Source organism: Mytilus trossulus, chromosome 2 (assembly GCF_036588685.1).
Source record: "Mytilus trossulus isolate FHL-02 chromosome 2, PNRI_Mtr1.1.1.hap1, whole genome shotgun sequence".
In the NCBI taxonomy this organism is placed as follows: Eukaryota; Metazoa; Mollusca; class Bivalvia; order Mytilida; family Mytilidae; genus Mytilus; species Mytilus trossulus.
The window spans coordinates 66,980,321-67,005,808 of NC_086374.1; the positions used below are offsets into that span (position 1 = coordinate 66,980,321).

Consider the following 25,488-nt stretch of genomic DNA (forward strand, 5'->3'; position numbering starts at 1 on the left):
TGATATTGATGTCTGGGGATGATACGGCATATGATACGGATTTTGCCATGTATTATTCTCTATAGACCATCTGTTTTGATGTCTGAAAACTACAAGATCACTTTTTAAACATCTATGATGTGGATAAAAACAGGGAAAACACCATAATATATAAGACAGAACGATAATAGTATGTGACTGAATTCAGTCATAGACTTAGATTTAAATTTCTTTGTTTATATTGTATAGATATTTCTACTGTACTAACCGATGTACTTTATAATGTCAATGAATAATGGTGCCAGTGACTGAATTCAGTCAAGATTTTCGTTATTGTTAACATTAATATTTAGAATCAACTTGAATAATTTTTCTATAATACTATAATCTAGTTTTGAAAAAGGAAGATGATTCTTGATGTTTGTAAATTGACTGAATTCAGTCAACAGTTTTCTAATGCACTTCTGTAAAAACTGTATATACCCCTCAGAGCATTTACTTGTTGTGTAGGATATTGCACACACCCAACTGCTACCAATCTCTAATGTTTAATGTATTATCAATTGAATATTCAATTAATAAATTAAGATGAAAGTTGTAGTGCAAGATGACTGAATTCAGTCATGACTTTGGTGTCACATGTGCAGTTTTTATTCATACAGATAACTAGGACAAACAGATTTTCATCAAAAATTAGTCACTATTTAACAGTTTGAATAAAACGTAAATTCTCATTAATTTTGTTTTTGAACATGCTAAAATATTGTTGAACTGTTTACTCTGGCTTCTTGCATATGTTACTGGTCCTATTTGAAAAAAATAGTATATTCAGCTTCAGATTCGTGTACTTCTATCAAAATAGCTTAAAATACGTAAAGACACGATTTGCATCAACAGGTGTCAAATTCTTCTAAGATGTGGGGAGAATGATCAGTTATCTAAATTTTAAGGAGGTGTTATTAAGCAGATTCTTGCATACTCTCCATATTTGACAAATCAGAATATTGACAAGTTGAAACAGAATGTGTTTTCTGTGTATTTCATGAAATAGAAGCCCTGAATTTGCAAAAAGGAAAGAAAATGTCGGATTTCCCCGATTTTTATGTAGTTTTGTACCGTAGTAGATTCTAGCGACAAGGATTAAATAATTATTCTAATGACGGTAAGAAGTGTTTTTTTTGTGGTTTTTTTTCAAGGTATCATACAAATTAATCATATTATACAGAATTTTTATCTCATTGAAAAATACATATTTATACATTTCTAGCCTTTTCGTACAAACTGCTTTTCTTCCGTTATTTTATTAATTCGATTATTAGATTATTTATTAAAACACAATTTTAATGATAAAACACATGGTCCGAGAACACAATTAATTCGTAGTGCATTTCTTTTAGAACATAAATGAAAATTAAAAAAATCCCACCTGCGCTTTCTCAATGAAATTTTTACAGTGTGTTGTACTACTTCTAGGACAAATTATATCAAAATTATAGAAAACTTCATCGCCTCAAACTCAAAATATGGACAATTTTGTGTTTAGGGTGTTTTGAAATCTTTTGACAGCTTCCGAAGTGCTAATTGTTAACCTTTTTCAGCTGGACCGAATCACTACTTTCCTGTAAAATTCTGGACCCAAATTTTTTTACTGTGTAATTTCACCCCCCTACTTACAATTTGAGGCATTAAACATGGAGAAATAAATTTGGAAGGGGTATAAAAATTATTGGAAAGTAACCCACTGTTAACACTAGGGACTATATTCGTGAACAACGAAAATCAAGGGACGACAATTGTGGTCTCGGACCACATGTTTAATGATAAAACACAAGTTTAATGATAAAACACTGTATTTAAACAGTAGCGGATCAAGGGAGAGTAGATAGTGTACGTTACCCTAATTGATCGCCAAAATAAGAATATGTTTTTTTCACAGATATTTGTAGCCGATATTTATTCCTTTTTCTATAGGTACCCCCTTTTTTCTTTTTTAAATCGATATCAAATTGGATTTTCGCAAAGGAAATGATAGTTTCACATTTCATTTTTTTCACAATTAAAGAAGAAACATTTAGTAATTGTTTCTAAAATTAAGGGAATTCGTAACAATCCTTTATAGTTTGAAAAGGTTTCGATGTGGGTACACATAATTTATTGCTTTTTGTTATAAAATGAAAAAAAATGAAGATCTTGACCTTTTAGTACGTGGAACAGTTTCCTAAATATTTAAGAGGCGGATACATTTAAAAAAAAAAAAGGCGGAGCTTCAGCCATGGAATAACATGAAAATGAATATGTTATACCGTGGCTGAAGCTCCGCCTTTTCCCCTTTGAATTCTAGTTGAGTTGCATATTTAATTAGCAAAGTATGGTACAATATTAATTTGCATATAATATACCATGGTTTTCCCTCACCACCCTTTTAAAGAAAATTATTTCATAAAAACATCAAAGGAAAAAATCCAATTTATGTTACAAATTTAATAAAATGAACGAAAAACAAATATGTAACACAAAAACAAACGACAACCACTGAAATACAGGATCATAAACATGTTTAACCCCGCCGCATTCTTGCGCCTTTCTCAAGTCAGGAAGCCTCTGGCCTTTGTTAGTCTTGTATTATTATGCCCCACCTACGATAGTACAGGGGCATTATATTTTCTGGTATGTGGGTCCGTTCGTCCGTCCGTTCGTCCGTCCGTTCGTTCGTCCCGCTTCCGGTTAAACTTCTTAGTCGAGATAATTTTTGATGAAGTTTAAAGTTCAATCAACTTGAAACTTAGTACACATTCCTATGATAAGATCTTTCTAATTATAATGTCAATTTAGAGTTTTTACTCCAATTTACGGTCCACTGAACATAGAAATTGATAGTGCGAGTGGGGCATCCGTGTACTTGTGACACATTCTTGTTTTTAATTTTAGTTTCTTGTGTACAATTTGAAGTTTAGTATGGCGTTCATTATCACTGAACTAGTATATACTTTTTTAGCTGAAGGACGCCCCCGGGTGCGGGAATTTTTCGCTGCATTGAAGACCTCGGTTGGTGATCTTCTGCGATTGTCTGTTCTATGGTCGGGTTTCTGTCTCTTTGACACATTCCCCATTTCCATTCTCAATTTTTATATAAAATAATATTCTCTGAAATCCTTATCCTTGTAGTCCCACAATGTGAACTTTCTAAATCACATCATCCTAGCTAAGACATGTAAATGTTGTCACTGAATGCTAAACACACATTAGATACACCTGTGCGGTAAACACTCCCTGTAACACTCTGCATAAGAACTCAGTTATCTTCGGGTTTATCTTCATTGCCTCTCTTTCAGAAAACCTTTTTTGTTTATAAAAGAGCCTTGGTCTCAGTTGGCCTGATATCATAATTTCACCGAGTGTTGGAATAGATTATGTAACATAGATACAGTTAGATCAGTTTTTAGTCTGTGTTATATCTTGAGTCTAGTATAATTGACCGGTTAAGAACTAAAAATTGCTACAAAAAGCTTTCCTTTTGTGACCTTATTTTAGAAGGCTATTGGATCAATGGTTCATTTAGTGGTGAAAAAGAAATCATCATACTTTGAAAATTGAATGAACGCCATGATGATTTGGTTGGTCGGTACAATGTATTGGATATCTCTAAGTTACGACAAAAGTTCAATGTAGGATAAAAAAAATCTAACTCACGTAAAATCGATGTCAACAAAATTTGATGCAATTTAACCACACCCAACCCAGTTCATCATAAGGAATTGAAAAATATGGCCGTGTTTACATCACAAATTTTTCTTTGAGTACAGACAAACCTATGCACCTGCAAAAGTTACCATCTAGGTCTGCTGTTAGTCACATTTGAATTTTCCATCCACTTTCATATGTTGTGATACCACCAAATTAGACTTATCTCAAATTTAGTCCATGTGCTACATAATGGAAACAACATTTGGAGAAGGTTCTGGTTATAATTAAAAGTATTGGAGGGACCTCGTGGCCGAGTGGTTTAGTTACTATGCGCAGTGTAATCACTAGAGTAAGACCCGGTATATTATAAACACTGATGTTTCCCGGTGAGTTTGAACCCATCTCTTGCGGGTGTACTCGACTCCAATCTTCATTGACTAGGATTGTCTGTTTTCGGCTATTATAGATATTTTCTGTGTGTGTTGCATTTTAATGTTGTGCGGTTGATTGTAAATGTTTGTGCCAATAACAATATGGTTTATTGTCTATTATAACATTAAAATGACAACATTTATACATGACAGGACTACAATACAAATAAATGGGAGAAAGTCAGGTACTTTTTATACTAGAATAAAATATAGGTGCTAAGGACAGAGTAGCAAACGAATAATAACCAACAAAAGGTTTATTTTTGAACGTTCTTGTGCGATGTGATCTGAATTGCGTTGTACGGTGTTTAGACAAAGTGGTAGAAAAACAAATATGGCAGCCCCCATGGAAAACATGAATCGTCTGGTCAAAAAGAAAGAAGAGATTGAAGCAGACATACAAGCGTTATTTGAAGTTCTAAAATCAGTAAATATTTTTTACGAAATCAATTTCCACTGTATAGTATTGAAATGAATTGAATATTGATCTTTGTTTAAATGTAAAACAAGGGTTATGATCTAAAAATATTTTTTGCAGAATCATTCGATTGTGTAGTTCTTGCTATCTCACTTCTCAAGTCTGAATTGGTGGTTATTATATATGATACTGTTCTTATTTATAATCAGAAGACTGCTCTAAATCTTAAATGCACGACGGTTAAATTATACTGTCAGAGGACGACCATGTAATATGTCCGACCAAAAAAAAGGGGGGGGGGGGGGGGGGTCAGGGTAGGGATGAAAAGAGGATTTCAGAACTAAATATTCTGGACTTGTAGCACTCATACTAGACCAAATAATCTGTCTCCTGTGTGGTTACATTTGTCATTTCATATTTTCTTTTCATCATTTGGCTATTTAAAAATTATTGTTTTGTGTCCACACAAGCCTGACAAGCCAAATCAAATGATGAAGAGAAAAATATGAAATGACAAATGTACCCACACAAGAGACAGATTATTCGGTCTACCATACCATGATACCATCCACCCAAGAAGCTGACTCTTCACTGTACATGTGAATTGCCAAAAATGAGAATGAATATCCAGTTTGAAAAGTTATACATTCTTTAAAAAAAGAAGTTCACTATATATTGCAGATGCAGATTTAAGTGTGAAAATTTGGTTGATTATACATAGGGAATCAATAAAGCAAGACTGGAGCTGACCCTTTCTTATTCAGTCAGTGGCCCCCTTAAGAAAATGTCTGGATCTGCCCCAGAATTGTTTCGTATGCAAAGCATGATGTTTTATCTCTTTTAAAAACAACTTGATTGGCTAATTATGAAGAATAGAATTGTTGAAAACCTTGCTGTTACTTTGAAACATGATTAAGATGAAGAATAGCAATAAGGCACTTACTATGCACAGGGTTTATAAACAGTTGTAAGGGGTGTGTAGGGACTTTGTGCTATCATTTAATACATTGTAATTCTTCTTTTCCATTTAAAGATACTGTGGATTCATTATCATTTGTTGGATACATTTACCTACTTTCATGGGTACAGGTGAGCTGAAAGTAGATGTTCAACGAAAGACAAATTTTCTGTAGGCTTTTATGCAGACTTTGGAAAAACCACAAAATTAAATGTCTAAAATAATCTTAAGTTTTCCTTATTAAATCCATGAAAATTGGTTCAATGAAAATAAATAATCCACAGTACATGTTTTTGTGTATTATCATTATTACACATACCTGAAGTTTAAATGATTCTTTATGAAACAGTTTAATAAAGTAAGAGATATACATTTACATATATATATAATTATTTATCTAAATGATGGTTAAGATGGCAAATAATTAATTTTCATGGTTTTTTATATAGCAAAAAGGAGTTGGTATGAAAGAACCACTGGTGGATAAAGATGGATTTCCTCGTAATGACATTGATATTCATACAGTAAGAACTGCCAGACATGATATTAATTGTAGGTATTTACAATCTGAGTATAACTAAGTTACCATAAAAATGTAAATTAGCACAGAAGAAAAACAATTTTGTATTACATATACAATATATTATATTTTTATGATTTAAAATCAGGTGAACTAAATTCTCTTTTGCATAATTATTTTTGTTCAGTAAATTTGAGGTGAACTGCTCTAATAGTAATACCCTTGGCATCATAGTCATGTTCAACTAAAAGTTGATGATAGATTTAAAGTCTGAAAACTTTACAAAGATGTTTTATAGTTTAGGAAGTTTATATTTAAAACAAATAAACCACCAACTGAACCAGTTTATTTTAGGGTCATTATTAATCTTGTGCTTTTATTTTTCAAGCTAACCTATTGTTATTAAGTGTAAAAACGATAGTTCCTGAAAATTGAGCAGCTAACTTTTTAAAATGCAAAAGGAATCTGCAGATTTAGACTGTCATGACTGTTAATTTAATGCTGAGTTCACACGTAATTCGCATTCAATACACGTTAACTAATTCCAATTAGTTTAATTGGCATTCGAAACGTTTTACGTCCTAACGTCAATTCTAATTTGAATTGCAATGCGCATCAAATTGGCTTTACTGTCCAAACGATGTTAGCATTTAATTCGTATTAACAAATACGTATTTCTAATGCGAATTGACTAATTATCATAAAAGTTTTCACATTTTTTATGACTACCAATCAGACATCTATCCAACAAAAGACTTTAGGACTAGGCAATAAACAACAACATGAAACTGTATATGTAATACCACCAAAATGGTCAAAATTATGGTACGTCACATCATGTTGTATACAAAAATAAGTCGGGGGGAAAAAATATTCCCTTGAATTTGACAGTTGTAGGTAATTAAGCTTACATTTTATTGCAGTAGAACATTTCTGTGTCATAAACATATGTATTGTGTTTTTCAAAGCACCATTATTTTGTTATTTGGGGTTTCTATAGAATATTTTGTAAACTTGAGATTACATGACCTGGTTACTAAATCTTGTACACAGGTTAAATAAGGGCAGACATTTGATTGCTTAACTTCCAGTGATGGTTATTTTCTAATATATGCAATGAAATGTTATGTGAATTTTTTTCTATAGTACTGGACAGGGTAAAATTTTACTCATGCCAAGTATTTCTTTATTTGAAACAAAGATAAATTCTGCACATTTTTTTGAAAAGTGCAAATTAAACAAAGACAATAAGGGAAAATCAATAGTGTTATTACACCTTTATGCCTTAAACAATGAGCAAAACTAATACTCAGCTTTTGATATTTATAGGTTTACAGAATGACCATCTAGCAATAATGACTGAAATTGAAGAGGAACTGTATAAAATCCATGAAGTAGCAAGAGCAAACAACCCTCAAAGGGAAACCATGGATACATCTGATACTTCACAAATGTCAGTTGAAATGAAGGAGAGGTTATCTCCCTTCCTGGAAGTCAATAAAGTGGATGATGGATCACCAGCCTCTACTGCAGTAATTGATACTTTTTTCATTTTTCAATGTTTCTTGCAACCTAAATTTTTTTTCATTTTTCAATGTTTTTGCAACCTAAATTTTAAACTATCTGCATAAAGGTTTTATTCATAAGCTTAGTGAAATGTTTAATTGTCACTTGGCTTTTTGTTCTTCCTTTCTGTTAATATTTCATATTATTGTGTATAGCAATATAATATTTCCCACAGAAAGTAACCAAAAGTTATCCTGCAATCAATTCTAATATTGCACTAATGCAATAAATCTTCAAAATTTATGACGTCATCAACGACAAAATCTTAGTGTAAACCAATTTTTACTTTCAAATATTATATTGCTATACAATAAAAGGGTTATTGCATGAATATTGGGGAATATTGTGCCTCATAGAATATAAAATTCCACACGGGACAATATTCCCCAATATTCATGCAATAACCCTATATTGTTCTTGAGATCTGAACAAAATGAAACAAAATTTGACAGAAAAATTGATGTCAAGATCCTTACCATATATTGATATTTTATTTTCAAAAGTCAACACACATGACTTCCTTTTCCTTTTGCTGGTTTGAATTGCCAGTCTTTCAATACTTGGATGGTTAAAATATGAAACAATTGACTAGATTTTCAGTTTATAAACCAATTTCCTGAATTAGTTGCATTGTTATTGTCAAATTTGACCTCAACTAGAAGCAATATGAATAAAAATATAGTATATACCAATACACATAATTAACAGCTTTCCTATATTGCCTAGAAGCAATATGAATATCTGATCAACACCTAAAAAGAACAATTATTACAAATCTTGAAAGGAATATTTCTGCCAAGTTAGGTTTCGATGAATTAAACATGTACAGACAGTGCTTGAGAAATAGTTCAACCATTTCATAGGCACATCGTACTGATAGTCACTGTAACTGCTGTTTTAACATTCAAATGATCTTATTTTTGTATTGAAAGTTGGTATTTCTTTTTTAGCAATTACAAGAAGGAGATAAAATTCTACAATTTGGATCTATTACTGCAGAGAATTTTAAGAGTTTACAAGACATAGCATCAGTTGTACAGCACAGTAAAGGGGTAAGAATGATGTTGTCTAAGAGTGGTTGCAAGGGGGAAATGAGTTTTATTATACATTTTATAAAAACCAAATTGGAATATGAATATTAATTTAATGTAAAAATAAGAAAAGTTAGTAAGGAATGAAAAGAGCTTTTACGATCATATTTAAACAATGTTTTCCTTTTTATATAACAATAGATAGAAAAAACAACAAAGAAATAATCTTAAATGTTAAATAAAAAGTCTAATGCAACACATTGACATAAAACTCCTGACATCAACATATGGTTATATCAGTAGCCAATATACTTATGTGATATATTCATTATGGCAAGCAGGGTAACTAATTTAAGTTCTTATGAAGAAAATGGAAACATGCCAATAGCATACCCGTAGCCAGGGGGTTCGAACGAAATGAGAAAACTAACAGCCTCATTTATGTACAAAAAATGAAAGAAAAACAAATATGTAACACATAAACAAACGACAACCACTGAATTACAGGCTCCTGACTTGGGACAGGCACATACATACAGAATGAAACTATAATGAATGAAAATTAAATATGTAACACATAAACAAACGACAGCCACCGAATTACAGGTCATGACTTGGTAGAGACACATACATACAGTATGAAACTATTTATTTTTTACAAAATGTAAATATTTTTTTTTTATATTTATTTCAGAAACCATTAACATTAACAGTATCTAGGAGCAACACTGATCTTCGATTGTCTTTAACACCTAACACATGGAGTGGAAAAGGCTTATTAGGGTAACATACATGTCTACAAAATTGTGCAGCAACTTTATGTCTTCACTAAAACTAATGTCACTTTATATTCCTGTATAAGAACTGTAACTATGTATTTGGTAACAATCAGTTGACATTTATAGTCAGTCAGTCTCAAGTCTTTCACAGAAGTTATAAATATACTGTAAATTCAGAAATTATTGCTAGGTTTTTATTATTGCGAATGATGCGACTGAGTTGTAAACACAATAATTAAAACTCCCATTTCGTAATATTTTAACTGAATTAGGCATGACTTCTCATAATCGTAAAAATTAAAATTGCATTCAAGTGTAAAATGACAAATCGCAATAATAAATGCACACAATAATTTATGAATTTACAGTACTTGATCATAGGTAATTAAGTAAAAAAATATATTGCACTATCAAGCCTTTGCTTCTTTCTTGATCAATTTTCAAATACAATTAAAAGAGAAAGAAGAATTCAGAGTTTTATGTGAAGAGGAGATAACAAATTATAGACTTCTGAATTTCATTACATGTATTACATTTCATATCCAAATGAAAAGTGCAGTGCTATGGTGATGTTGAGGGTTAACACAATTTAAATCATTTTACTGAATATGAAAAAACAAATAATTATTTTTTCATGCTTACAGAATTTATATTTTGCATGATTATTTAGATATTTAAAGTTTAATATCACATGTATAACATCAGTGAAAGGGTGTGAATGTTCATTTGCATGGTTTGATTTAACAACACTTTATGAACTTTGATAAAATGTTCCTGAAAGAGGGTCAAAAGAGACCAAAGGAACAGTTAAAGTCATAAATCGAAAATAAACTGATAACACCATGGCTAAAAAAGTAAAAAAACAAACAGACAAATAATCGTACATTAGACACAACATAGAAAACTAAAGACTATGCAACACAAACCCCATAAAAACTTGAGGTGATGTCAGGTGCTCTGAAAATGTAAGCAGATCCTGCTCCACATGTGGCACCAGTCATGCTGCTCATTTTATGACAAACCTAATAAATAGTCTAACTCGGTAGTGAAAAGGGAATGGGATTGTAGTTACGATATAAGGAACATATCCAATATCATCTATTAAACGGTTAATCCATAATGGTCAACGAACTTGTGATGGTGTTTGTAAAATTTACAAAGGGAGGTTTTAACTTCACCATTTGGAACTCTTGGTTTAATAGCTTCCTAGTGAGCAGCAACCCTCTATCAAAGAAATCATGATCATGAAAATTGTTCAAAGACTTTTTTTTTAATTTCAATTTGTATTATAATAATTGAATTTTATTTTTTACTTTCAGATGCAATATTGTTCCACTAAAGAAGTCATGACATTATTAGAAAGAAAATTGGATTTATTTATTATTTGTTATGTAAACGATTTTGATTATAATAAATGTATTTCAAGTCACCAACATTTTGTAGTAAAAAATGTTAAGGAGGTCATCAGAACACATATCCTCCTTATCTTCTCATAACCAACTGTTAAAAGGTTATGAGAGAAAAAGAATTTGTCTTGAATTATAAACCAGATGGTCCGCCGGGCGCAGCTTTATACAACTGCAGAGGTCGAACCCTGATCGGTTGGGGCAAGTATGGCCACAACATTCAAGTTGGATACAGCTCTAAATTTTTATTGTGATTAAACAGTTGACACAGGTTTCTGACACAGAATGAATGTGGTCTAATAAATTTTTTTTCACCTCTCTGTTTCCCTTATTCCAAAAATGATTTCAATTACTAATGGAGTTTGCAACAATAATTAGAATTGAGAATGGAAATGGGGACTGTGTCAAAGAGACAACAAACCCAACCATAGAAAAAACAACAGCAGAAGGTCACTAACAGGTTTTCAATGTAGCGAGAAATTCCCACACCCGGAGGAGTCCTTCAGCTGGCGCCTAAACAAATATATACTAGTTCAGTGATAATGAACGCCATACTAATTTCCAAATTGTACACAAGAAACTGAAATTAAAATAATACTAGACTAACAAAGGCCAGAGGCTCCTGACTTGGGACAGGCGCAAAAATGCGGAGGGGTTAAACATGTTTGTCAGATCTCAACCCTCCCCTATACCTCTAGCCAATGTAGAAAAGTAAACGCATAACAATACGCACATTAAATTCAATTCAAAAGAAGTTGGAGTCTGAAGTCAGAAAAAGTAACCAAAGAAAATAAACAAAATGACAATAATACATAAATAACAACAGACTACTTGCAGTTAACTGACATGCCAGCTCCAGACTTCAATTAAACTGACTGAAAGATTATGATTTCATCATATGAACATCAGGCACAATCCTTTCAGTTGGGGGGTTAGTATCATACCATCATAACATATATGAGAAGAACATAACCTGTGTCATGCCAACAATTGGTTTTTTAATAAATGTGTTTAGTGCCGATGCAAAGACCCTATAAGTGAATCAATATTAACGCCAAAATATGCAATCTTTAATGACCTGACAACAGTATTGTAACTATATCCCTTCTTAATAAGTCTATTCAAAGGTTTTGTTATTTTCTGAGGTGAATAATGACACCTTTGTGCTTTATAAAGAATATTTCCATAAAAAATTGGATATGAAATATCTGAACGTATAAGAAGTCTGCATGTTGAGCTATATTTACGAATGATGTCCTTATACCGATGATAAAATTTAGTAATTGTTTTGACTAGTTTGTTAAATAGATAACTCTGGTGAAGTAATTTTTCAGTAATACATAAATTTCTATTGTTAAAATCTAAAACATTGTTACATACACGAGCGAATTGACAAGTTGAGATATATAAACACCGAAAGATGGTGACAAGGGAACATCACTATCTAAAAATGGATAATTAATGATAGGAAATTAAAAAATCATCCCTTTTATCATAAATTTTAGTATTCAGCTTTCTGTTAGTGATATTGATATCAAAATCAAGGAAAGGGCAGTGGTCATTGTTAGTATTAGCTTTATTTAAGGTAAGTTCAATAGGATAAATTTACATATATACTGAAGTCGTCATTATTGAAAGCCAAAATATCATCCAAATATCTAAAAGTATTGTTAAATTTGTTTATCAAATGTTGTTTCGATGGGTCTTGGCTTATTTTTGTCATAAATTGTAACTCATAGCAATACCAAAAACAGGTCCGCAATAAGTGGTGCACGGTTAGTCCGCATTGGAGTCGGATAATCTGACGATATACGGAATCCCCAAAGTGAACAAAAATGTTATCTAGTAAAAATTCAAGTGCATATATAGTATCAAAGCATGTCCAATTGACAGTTTTTTTGTGTATTGCTTCTAAAAAATGACCTAAGAGAGTGAACATATATATTCACATTCTGACTTTTTAAATGCCCATTTAATTAGGTGTGATTTTTTTCTTAATGGCAATGTGGTATACAGGGTAGAAAAATCAAAACTTTGAACAGATTCAAAATCACCAATATAAGCATGCAATTTATCAAGTACTTCCAACGAGTTATTGTCACTCCAAAAGTAATTAATTCCACTATTTTTGAAGGCCTTATTTGAACAATTTATGATCAGGTTTTTGATTGTACCAAGTGTGCTGGTAAGAAGAATAGACAATTTAGTAGTGGAACAATGACTTGAAGATGAAATAGATCTTTATTTGTAAGGTGTTTTGTGTAGCCTCGGAAGCCAATACATAGTTTGGACTTTCATTTCAAAATTCAAAGAAAATGTGAATATACTCATTTAAAAACATCATACAATATTAGAATATAAAATTTCATACAGTCATGGTTGAAATTAATATTAATTAATAGTAACTTCTAAAAGAATGAATGGGGAATGTGTCCAAAGGCACACAGATGATGCCCCTGCTAGCATACAATGTTATAAAGGGACTTAACTTTAGAACTGTAAATTAAAATTAAAGCTGCCAAAAATTGAACTTAGTTTATAGGTAATAAGCATTATAGACACATTTCATTAAATTTAGTTCAGACAAATTTAAGTTTAAATTTTTCCATTTGTAAAGGGACATAACTCTAAAATGGTAATCAAAGTGCTTGTATTCACTTAGTGGTAAAGATTGCTTTAATTTTTCAGTTGGTAGTAAGGTGAATATCGCATTGTATATTGTATATAGCATTGACGTAAGCTGATTCAACTACTATTCTGGACAAAGAAAGATAACTCAAATTTTCAAAGAAGATATCATAAAGTATTGGTTTTAGGTGATTCAACAACCATTCTGGACAAAGAAAGATAACTCCATTTTATTGTCTTGAAACTAAAAAAAATGCTTGTTTTTGGTCCCCTTTTGTTCTTTATTCCTAGACTGTTTGTCCCATAACCCTAACAATATATCACAACCTTCTACTTCTAGTATTAAACATTGTGGTACAATTTCAGAACAATTGAAATACTTATACACAACTTATTGTCCTGACACTAGATTAATGCTTGTTTAATGTCTAATTCCTAAATCTTAGGGACCATTTCCCCAAAAATCAATCCCAAGCTATTTTTTGTGGTTATAAACATTTTAATAAAATTTTATTGATTTCTATTTACTTATACCAAAGTTATTATCCAGAAACCATCCATCTTCGGACGACGCTGACGACGACTGCAACGTGATACCAATATACTTTTGCGGTCGTATAAAAACGCAGGGCTTTGTACTTTTGCAAGTTTGCTTGGTATAATAGGGATTTTGATAAAGGTAATTCTTGCAATAGAAATTATCTGTACCTGTAAATGTGTGTTGAGAACCGATCCCTTCTTGAACCGTTATCTTTATTTGGCCAAAAATTCAGGTCTCTGCATCGGAACTTAACACATTTATTAAAAAAAAACGGTTGTTGGCATGTCAGGGGTTATGTTCTTCTCATATATGTAATGATGGTATGATACTAAATCCCTAACGGGAAGGACTGTGCCTGATATTCATATGATGAAACTTTCAATCAGTTTAATTGAAGACTGAAGCTGGCATTTCATCTTCTGACATCAGACTCCAGCTTCTCTTGAACTGAATTTTAATGTGCATATTGTTATGCGTTTACTTTTCTACATTGGCTAGAGGCAAAGGGGGAGGGTTGAGATCTCATAAACATGTTTAACACCGCCACATTTTTGCACCTGTCCCAAGTCAGGAGCCTCTGGCATTTGTTAGTCTTGTATTATTTTAATTTCAGTTTCTTGTGTACAATTTGGAAATTAGGATGGCGTTTATTATCACTGTATTAATATTTATTTGTTTAAGGACCAGCTGAAGGACGCCTTCGGGTGTGGGAATTTCTCGCTACATTGAACCCCATTTCCATTCTCAATTTTATGTTTCGTTACTTTAAACTTAGACAATCTAAATATGCCCTATTTATGGGCAGGATGTTTTCTGGTCTGTGCGTCCGTCCGTTCGTGTCGTGTGTCTGATCGCCCCACTTCAGGTGAAAGTTTTTGGTCAAGGTAGTTTTAGATGGAGCTGAAGTCCAACCAACTTGAAACTTAGTACACTTGTTGCTTATGATATGATCTTTCTAATTTTTAAGGCAAATTAGACCTTTGACCCCAATTTCACGGTCCATTGAACATGGAAAATGCTAATGGGGGTGGGGCATCCGTGTACTTAGGACACATTCTTGTTGTCTCTTACCATAAAAGAGAGGCGAATGATACCAAAGGGACATTCAAATTCACGAGAAGTCGAAAATATACTGACAACACCATGGCTAAAAAGAAAAGACAAACAGACAAACAATAGTACACAAAACGCATGACATTTTAGATTGGAAAAAAATCTGAAAACAAGATTATTTGATGTTATCTAACTTTATATTTTTAAAACCTTCATCGTTTTGCATTATTTATTGCTATATATTTAAAGACTTTAAGTTAATTCATTCTTTCTGGCATCATCTTTTAGAAAATCAGAATGTAACATTTTTTTGCGCTTATATTTTGTCATAAATCGGGTATTGTTTTTTCATTTCAATTGATTCACATTTTGTTAGAGTCTTTTATAACTGTCTATACAGTGTGGTTTTTTAGCTTATTGTTGAAGGCCTTACGGTGGCTATACTTCCTTACGACCCAATTATTTCAAGTATGCTGGAAAGTTGCTAATCAGTATTTGTCTAAAATACCCCACAGATCCCTTTTTGATGCATCGGTCGATAAAGGTATGCGTGAAGTGTTTTAAGAATTCGCAAACAATGTAAAACCCCGCAACCCTCCCTTCCAAATAGCCACACACTCTCAAATATCATATGTTTGCGTGCCTTTCTAAATTCAGGAGCCGGAGCCTATGATTAAGTGGTAGTCGTCGGATGCTGCATGTCCTACTAATATTGTTTCTCCCATTTTAGCATACATTAGACCTATGGTTTTCCACGATTTAATATGTCATGTCAGAACCTCTAGATCTACAATACAGTTTAGGTTTGATTATTGTTGAAGCTCGTATAGCCCCTGTTGCATACATCCATGTTTTATTAGAAAATATACCACAACTTCTTATTTCTATATTTTTGGGGAATGTGCGAGAAGTTGAGGGACTAGTCAAGTTCGTGTTTCGGGTCCTATACTTTTCACCAAATTACAACTCTCGAGTTTATAAAAATTACATGAAAATAGTACTTGTTAGGGCCCTCTTTTCGGTTTCGAGTTTATAAAAATTACATGAAAATAGTACTTGTTAGGGCCCTCTTTTCGGTTTGCTAGTAACATGACTTTTTTCTATACATTTGTAGTAAATTGTTATCAAAGGTACCGGGATTAATCCGACAGACGCGCGTTTCATTTACATAAGACTCACTAGTGACGCTCAGATCAAAAATCTTTCTTAAGCCAAACAAACTTGTACAAAGTTCATGAAGTTGAACAACATTGAGGACCCAACATTCCAAAAAGTTGTGCCAAATACGGCTAAGGATTTCTATTCCTGGGATAAGAAAATCCTTAGTTTTTAAAAAAAATTCAATGTCTTGTAACAGGAAATAAATCGACCATATAATTGATATTCATGTCAACACCGAAACTAAGATTGATTGATTGATGATTTGTGTTTAACGCCACTTTTAGTACTATTGTGTTATTTAAAGGCGGGAAATGGCGGAGGAAGCCAGAGAACCGTCGACCTTCAGTAGTAAACTGGAAATACTAGTTATAAAAGAGGGGAATCGAGCGCACTTTCACCGTTTGGGACTAAGAGATAAAACGTATATGTCATTACATCTTTCTTCAGGAAGGTCCGTTCGTGTCGACCCTATTGTATAATTCTATTTTGACGTCTCAATCAGAAAGTAACATATGAAAAACAATATAGAAAATTTAATATAATACAAAAAAAAGACAAGTGAAAAATATAAAAATTTTGGTATAATACAAAAAAACACAATGTATCAAACTGCAGCTTTATCCTTTTCCTGACGTTTTCTCAAGAAAAGATTCGAAAAAAATGCCTGAATATTTGCTGAAATTGATTTTTTCTTTCCGCCATTATCAATGTTTTCCATGGTTTTGGACCCTTTCTTCTTTTCATCTTGGTTTTTCTTTGTCTCTATTTTCGTTTTGTTTTTCTTCATAGCCTGTACACCATCTTTAGTTTGTGCCTCTATCTTCGTTTCCTCTTTGTTTTTCTCTGCCTCTTTCTTTTGTTTGTTTTTCTTCATAGCCCGTACACCATCTTTAGTTGGTGCCTCTATCTTCTTTTCCTCTTTGTTTTTCTCTGCCTCTTTCCTTGTTTTGTTTTTCTTCATAGCCTTTGCACCATCTTTTTTGCGTGCCTCTTTCACCTTCTTTTTGTCTTTTTCAACCTTTATTGGGGTCTTTTTCTTCTTTTCATCTTTTGCATCTACTTTTTTTATTCTCTTCATTTCTGTAAACACAAGTGTTAGTATATAATACCATGCATTTATAAAATCATAATATTTAACTAGGGAAAGTATTAAGGTAGATTCATGGTATACCGCCATCTTGGATTGTACAATCCCAGTACAAAATCGGTCTAGTTATTTGCCTAAGCCTGCATATTTGGAAACAGATTTGCAATTCAATGGTCAGATTTTTTCCATTTAAAGAAAAATTGTTAATTAATCGTATTATACCAAATATTTTATCAAAATATCATTTTTTTGGGGTTTTACAATCATTTTTATCAAATGAGCCATTTAAGGGGAGATAACTCTTTTAGTACAAAATTTATACTGGGCTAATAGAGAAATTTTTTATTTTCACTTTTAGCAAGAAAACAGGTTCGGTGACACCATGTTTACTTTTTATTTTCTTAAAACATATTATGAAACCTTTCTTCTTACAATTTATTTCAAAATTCTATCTCATAGAATTTTTTTTATGCACACTAATGTGTATTTTCATGAACAAACTAACCAATTTTTGGCAATTTTCAACGACTCATAGCTTGAAAAATAGCACGGTGACCCACATTTGTTATTAAATTTTTGAAAAGAGCATAGTAAAATCTTCATTTTGGCAAATTATAAAAAAATTCTGTCTCAAAAAATATATACTTGTGATCTACCTTAAATGAGACAACTTATTAATTAAAAACCAATAAACAAAAATGTTGTTTTTTTATTTTGGCATTCAAAATTTAGTTCAGTATTAACTTGGTATCATCTATTTAATCCTGTTTTACTATATAAAAGGCATGTTTGATAACGAAAAAAGCTGTTATTCAAAGAACATGAAACAGTACAATGTATATTGCACTAAAAATGGAACTGGACAAAGAACTGCACTTTTAATAATTTAATTAGCTTTTGTTGTACTTTTCAAAATCTATTAGTGTGCAATAGAAAAAAAAAATACAGCATAGCAATTTTTAATTCAATAGCCACTTTAAAAACTTGCACACGCTTATTTAAATAATTTCTCCTCACTTGCTCCTTGGTTTTTTTTATACACACGGAGACTGATAAAAAATCGAGGAGCAAGCAATGTGAACTTATTTTAATAAGATTGAAACTAGCAAAGATGTGATTATATATGATATATTTCGTATTTTCACACGTAAAACATGTTGGGTGAATTAAAAATAATAAGAAAAAATTCTAGCTTGTATTATGTTTTTTTTCTTCAAATATCATTAAAATTGAGAATGGAAATGGGGAATGTGTCAAAGAGACAACAACTCGACCATAGAAAAAAACAACAGCAGAAGGTCACCAACAGGTCTTCAATGTAGCGAGAAATTCCCGCACCAGGAGGCGTCCTTCAGTTGGCCCCCTAAACAAATATATACCTGTTCAGTGATAATGAACGCCATACTTATTTCCAAATTGTACACAAGAAACTAAAATTAAAATGATACAAGACTAACAAAGGCCAGAGTCTCCTGACTTGGGATAGGCGCAAAAATGCGGCGGGGTTAAACATGTTTGTGAGATCTCAACCCTCCCCCTATACCTCTAGCCAATGTAGAAAACTAAACATGTCCTGACATTAGAAAATACTACTCGTCTTGTCAAAGTCGTCCATATAGAATCGTTTAAGGAAAAATAACATGGAAGTGTACATTTCAATAAAATGAATACCTTTATCCAGTTTCTTTTGAGCTTTTATCCCAATCTTGTCAATCTTCTTTTTCCTCTGTTCTTCTATTTTTCGTTGTACTTTGACGTCCTTGTTGTACCGTTTCATAATTTGATCTACCAACTTGAAGTGCAACTGTACAACTCTTTCCTCTTTTTTAGCAATTTTTTCTCTTAATTTCTCGTCTTTCTTAATATTTCTTTTTATCCTCTTTTTTTCCTTTTTTGATTGTTTGCTAACAGCTCCATTCTGGACAATATTCTATGAAAATATCACAACATGTATATATAGTTGTTATAATATAGTTGTACAACACATTACACTTGCACATGCGTTGTGATTTGGAGAAAAATCTATTAACCATACCTCATCAAACATTAAAAGCAAAACATGAATTATACCAAACATATTGGACAGTAAACAAGATCCCACCAACTATGCATTCTGACTACGCCGAAGAAAAAAAAATGATTGATTGATGGTAGTTTAACGTCCAGTGACAAATATGTCATGCATGTTCTGGACGAGAACGAGTTGACAATAAGTACAATACTAGGTAGGTCTTGTAAAAGAGACCATCCGGAATGATGGTCGTGGAAATTTGGATTGCCTCTGGAATAGAGGGTATTTGGATTAAGCGTCCCCATTCTGATCGGATGTGGCTATGTACTTGATACATCACGCACAGCCAAACAGAAGCCGCACTTTGGCAAGCGTTTTTACTGCTGGTCGGATTGAGAACAATAAGCGGCCATATTTCTATTCCCCAGTAAACCTTGTGGCCCGAAGAAGGGAAAGACACAAATCAATACAACCAATAGAGAACATCACTCGCTCGTGGTAAAATGTTAACCATAAAGTGAAAACCCGTGGACAGATCAGAATAGTTCTGAACTTCAAACCCCCATGACTAATTTCTTAAATATTATATTGTACCTGGAAAAGATTTCCGACATTCTTTGGCGATTTTTCTGTTGGTCCTAAACCATCTTAAAATAAAATACCCTCATAAAGTTAACAATATGAAGTGATCAGAATTGTCATTTTCATATAAAAAAAAACTACAAAAAAAAAAACCGGACAAGATAACATAAGATTTACAGATCCAGCCAATGATGATAAGGATTTTCACTCTATAACAAGACGGCTTAACAATTTTTTTAAATATACTAACAGAAAAAATGCTACTTTTCAGGTATAAAGAGTAAAAAATCCTAAAAACACGGACATATTAAGGTAGAACTGTTTATGAAGTTTAAAAAGAGTACATAAAACAAATCAAAATTAAAACTATTAAAATAAAACAAGTGGCAAGGGAATTAAGAAATTATGTCATTACCTGCTAATTTCATGTATGCCTCTTTTTGTTCTTCTACACTCATAGATTCCTCTTGTTCTGTTGCACTCGCAGATGCCTCTTGTTGTTCTGGCGCACTCACAGATTCCTCTTGATGTTCTGCTCTAACTAATGCCTCTTGTTGCTCTGCTTCACTCATAGGTGCACCTTGGCGTTTTGATCTTATAGATGCCATCTGCTGTTCTGCCACGTCTAATGCTTCGTCCAAGTCTTTCAATTCGTCAGATATATTACCGGTGTCGTCTTGAACATTAAACCCATATTCTTCCCTTTCTAAATCTTCTTTTTCTGTTGTGCCATGTTCTTTTAATTTATCTAAATAGAGCAACACGAGAGTATAATTTTAATTTTCTTGCACATTTAGTGCTGCCAGAGACATATATTAAGGCGATATCAGGTACATTTCAATTAGACAACAAACTAACAACTCGAGAAAAGTTTCTGGAAAATTAACAACTCGTATAAATACGATTTTGACAGGATTTGGTCTACGGTTACGAGAAATGTAAGTAGTTCGAAATGATTAAAATTGACAATCTTGATTTTGTATTACGCTCAGGAGTGTAAGCAATGACAGGAGAGGGAGATTACTGACATGCCTAACTCCTTTATCAGGGCAGATTTCCTATCCCCAGCTATGACAGGGGAGGGAGATTACTGACATACCTAACTCCTTTATCAGGGCAGATTCCCTATCCTCAGCTATGACAGGGGAGGGAGATTACTGACATGCCTAACTCCTTTATCAGGGCAGATTCCCTATCCCCAGCTATGACAGGGGAGGGAGATTACTGACATACCTAACTCCTTTATCAGGGCAGATTCCCTATCCTCAGCTATGACAGGGGAGGGAGATTACTGACATGCCTAACTCCTTTATCAGGGCAGATTCCCTATCTTCAGCTATGACAGGGGAGGGAGATTACTGACATGCCTAATTCCTTTATCAGGGCAGATTCCCTATCATAAGCTATGACAGGGGAGGGAGATTACTGACATGCCTAACTCCTTTATCAGGGCAGATTCCCTATCATAAGCTATGACAGGGGAGGGAGATTACTGACATGCCTAACTCCTTTATCAGGGCAGATTCCCTATCATAAGCTATGACAGGGGAGGGAGATTACTGACATGCCTAACTCCTTTATCAGGGCAGATTCCCTATCCTCAGCTATGACAGGGGAGGGAGATTACTGACATGCCTAACTCCTTTATCAGGGCAGATTCTCTATCATAAGCTATGACAGGGGAGGGAGATTACTGACATGCCTAACTCCTTTATCAGGGCAGATTCCCTATCTTCAGCTATGACAGGAGAGGGAGATTACTGACATACCTAACTCCTTTATCAGGGCAGATTCCCTATCATAAGCTATGACAGGGGAGGGAGATTACTGACATGCCTAACTCCTTTATCAGGGCAGATTCCCTATCCTCAGTTATGACAGGGGAGGGAGATTACTGACATACCTAACTTCTTTATCAGGGCAGATTCCCTATCCTCAGCTATGACAAGGGGGGGGGGGGGAGATTACTGACATACCTAACTCCTTTATCAGGGCAGATTCCCTATACTCAGCTATGACAGGGGAGGGGGGGAATTACTGACATACCGAACTCCTTTATCAGGGCAGATTCCCTATCCTCAGCAATGACAGGGGAGGGAGATTACTGACATACCTAACTCCTTTATCAGGGCAGATTCTCTATCCTCAAGGGGGGGGGAGATTACTGACATACCTAACTCCTTTATCAGGTCAGATTCCCTATCCTCAGCTGCTCTTATGTCTCCTTCTACATTTGCCCACTGTTCGTAAGTGAATTCAAATGTCGCCACACAAATGATTGCTTCGCTCAACCCAGCTGCTACTTTATGTACTTTTTCTTCTTTTTCTGCTGTCCACTCCATACTGGAGTTGTCCTGTTGATTGTTGAGTCAACTGCAAATTAAAAAAACTTTATGAAATCCGTTTAAACCCCTTCCCTATACTAGAAGTACCCCTTAAAAAATTTGAACAACAATATATTATACCTTTTTATATATTTTTTCATATTTATATAAAATTTTATCAAAAGTACTTCGGTCAAAATACAAATGTTATTAATACCTGATTAGGCAAACTAAAATTATACAAAATCTATGGAAGTCTAGAGGATTATCTAGTTTAAGATACATTTAATTACTAAGCAGTGGCGGATCCAGAACTTTTCCTAAGGGGGAGGGGGGGCTCTGACTGACCTAAGAGGGGGCCCGCTCCAGTCACACTTCAATGATTCCCTATATAATCAACCAAATTTTTCCCACGAAAAAGGGGGGGGGGAGTCCGGGACCCTGCCGGATCCGCCTATGTATTAGGTAGCAATACACAGTTAGGAGTTTAGTTTCGCATTATGGCCCCTGTGGATTTTTCAAATAGGAAAGTTATTGTGAAATAAAATTCATTTTTAGACAGATGAGTGCTAATTTAGCCTTCAAAGGTGGTTTATAAGAGCATCAAGATTATTTTTTACATGTTTTATGGGCTGTTTTCTGTTTGACAGTCCGTATTTTCATAGCTAGACCGGCCATCGGTCCAGAAATTAATGTACTGTTTACAAACACTCTTTTTCTACACGAAGTTTTTGACGCAATTTTACAAAAAAATGAGATGAAAGACATATGATTTTCATTGGATTTGCTGAATGATATATGTACACAGTTTCAGAAAAGGTATAAATAAATAAATAAAATAAATAAATAATCTTTATTTTAAGAGGATGATCCCATTAGTTAAAACTAATCTTCCTGAGAGTCCTCAAAATAATAATAACATAGTTATAAATACAAACAGTATAATAAAGTTATATTATACACAATATACAATTGTATTGAAATAATAATGAAAATGCATATTAATTTGCACAATTGATGAAAAATTTGTAACATTTTGTTTTAAAAGATACAAGTGTATCACTCATTTTGATTTCATTTGGTAAACTGTTCCATATTTGAGAACCTGAATATGTAAATGTTTTCTTTAAAAAATTTGTTTTTGGTTTTGGAAGATTTAATAGTTTTTCATCAGCTGAACGTAAGTTATAGTTTTGATTATTGGTAAAATGAAAATTTTCTTCTAAATAGTTAGGAACCATGCCATTAACTGATTTAAATACAAGTATTGCCTTTTGGTATTGAATTCGTTTTTCCACATTTAACTAGTGTAAACTTTTAAACAATAAACTGGATGATGTCATTATGTCAGCTTCTACTATAACCCTAGCAGATTTCTTTAATAATTTATTAAGTTTATTTATTTTACTTTCACAACAACTTCCCCATATATTGCAACAATAATCAAATAATGGCAGAATATAAGCATTAAAATAGATAATACGTATATGCATAGGTAAATATTTTCTTATCTTTTGTAATAAGTTGATTCTATTTGATATAGTAATTGACATTTTATCTATTTGCTGATTCCAATTTAAGTTTTTGTCAATATATAAACCAAGTAGTTTTTCACAATCTACATTTTCTATTTGTTCATTTGAAATATTTATATCTAAACTGTTTCCAGTTAAACAAAGCCTTTGTTTTGAACCAATAATCATTGATTTACACTTTTTGGCATTTAATTTCATACAATTTTGCAAACACCAGTTTTCAATAACATGAATATCATTTTGAAGGTTAGAAGCTATCTGAATTACATCATTACCTCTACAATGTAATGTAGAATCATCTGCATATAAATCTATTAATGAATGTTCTATATTAAGTGGTAAATCATTGATATATAAAATAAATAACAGAGGGCCCAGGATAGAACCTTGTGGTACACCAGTTTTTATGCATTTAGTATTAGACATGACGTTATTGACCTTAACTTGTTGGCTTCGGTCAGACAAGTATGACTTAAACCAGTCTAGTGTACTATTTGAAACATTATAATATTCAAGTTTTTTCAATAAAATTATATGATTAACCAGATCAAAAGCTTTCTTTAAATCTAAAAATATAACACTTCTAGCAATTGAAATTCTACTTTTAGTCCAATTTTGGGGAAATATGTGACATCTTTCCCCCCCTTTTTGCATTTTTTTATAACAAATAAATGCAGATTGTTGCCATGGATACACCAAAAAGAAATTATATTTTACCATTTTATATACTGGAAATAAAATCTATGGAAGATTCTGATTACATACATATGCCCATATATGACACAAACAGTAAGCTTCAAATTGCAAGAAAGCAATGAAAAGGGAATGGTAAAATTCATAAGGGCAAATTTTAGTATTTTTTCCTAACTGTTTATTGCTACCTTATGATAGGAAATCATGCAACAACCTCAGTTCAAGACAATGAAACACAAGACTTACAATAACTTGTAGATGTTGAACGTACCTTAAATGTGGTATAATTTTCATTGTATCAGTAGGTTAAAAATGGGAAACAGAACATAAAGAAAAAGAACTTGAGAAAAATACCTTAAAGTAACTTACCACACTTCGCTCACGATTTCTACTTTCTTCAGAAAGCTGCACAATCAATTCTTTATACGTCTAAAAAATATCCTTGTGCAATTTATCGACGATACATCGAAGATAACGTTGCCAAAAGAGATGTTTATGACGTCGATGAATGGTATAGGGAGCAACCAATATACTTTAAAAGGGGTGGGGGTATTGCTTTTTGTTTGAGTTAGAAAATTTCATTTATTTTTTTAACGCTATCAATCAATTTATTTGCTCAAAAATTTAACACTATAAAGTATAGGGAAAATCTAGATTCAGGTATTTTTTTATAGCGCAATATTGTGCAATTGAAGTTTTTTTTTGCTATTGTGCAAAACTGTGAAAATGGAGATTTCTTGCTTTTTGCCCAATACTGTGCAACGGAAAATTTCTTGTGATTGGCAATACTATGCTATAGTGCAATAGAAGATTTATTACTTTTGCCTAAGCATGTGCTATGTCAAATACAGTGCAATTGCAGATTTCTTATTTTGGCCAAAAACTGTGCTATTGTACAATCCTGTGCTATTGTGTAATACTTTGCAATTGAAGATTTCTTGTGATAAGCCAATGGACCTTTGGTGTGCTATAGTGCAATACTATGCAATAGAAGATTTATTACTTTTGCCTACTCATGTGCTATAGCGCAATACATATGTGTGCAATAGAAGATTTCTTGTTTTGGCTCAAAACTGTGCTATTGTACAATCCTGTGCTATT

General features: G+C 32.8%; 2 protein-coding genes across 2 annotated transcripts; one reads left to right on the plus strand and one right to left on the minus strand.

Moving 5' to 3' along the window:
* Window positions 1–4,380: 4,380 nt before the first annotated feature.
* On the plus strand, window positions 4,381–10,795 carry LOC134707839 (26S proteasome non-ATPase regulatory subunit 9-like). Its single transcript, XM_063567917.1, has 6 exons — window positions 4,381–4,521; window positions 5,920–6,022; window positions 7,320–7,522; window positions 8,507–8,608; window positions 9,282–9,370; window positions 10,686–10,795. The coding sequence occupies exons 1-6, from the start codon at window positions 4,429–4,431 to the stop codon at window positions 10,714–10,716; spliced, it is 621 nt and encodes a 206-aa protein (XP_063423987.1). The 5' UTR covers window positions 4,381–4,428; the 3' UTR covers window positions 10,717–10,795.
* Window positions 10,796–16,719: 5,924 nt separating this feature from the next.
* Window positions 16,720–25,117, minus strand: LOC134705951 (uncharacterized). The gene is made up of 6 exons (XM_063564663.1): window positions 24,757–25,117; window positions 22,009–22,208; window positions 20,251–20,583; window positions 19,848–19,900; window positions 18,914–19,172; window positions 16,720–17,235 (listed from the first exon to the last, which is right to left on the minus strand). Exons 2-6 carry the CDS (start codon window positions 22,175–22,177, stop codon window positions 16,760–16,762), a joined length of 1,290 nt encoding a protein of 429 aa, XP_063420733.1. The 5' UTR covers window positions 22,178–22,208; window positions 24,757–25,117; the 3' UTR covers window positions 16,720–16,759.
* Window positions 25,118–25,488: the final 371 nt, after the last annotated feature.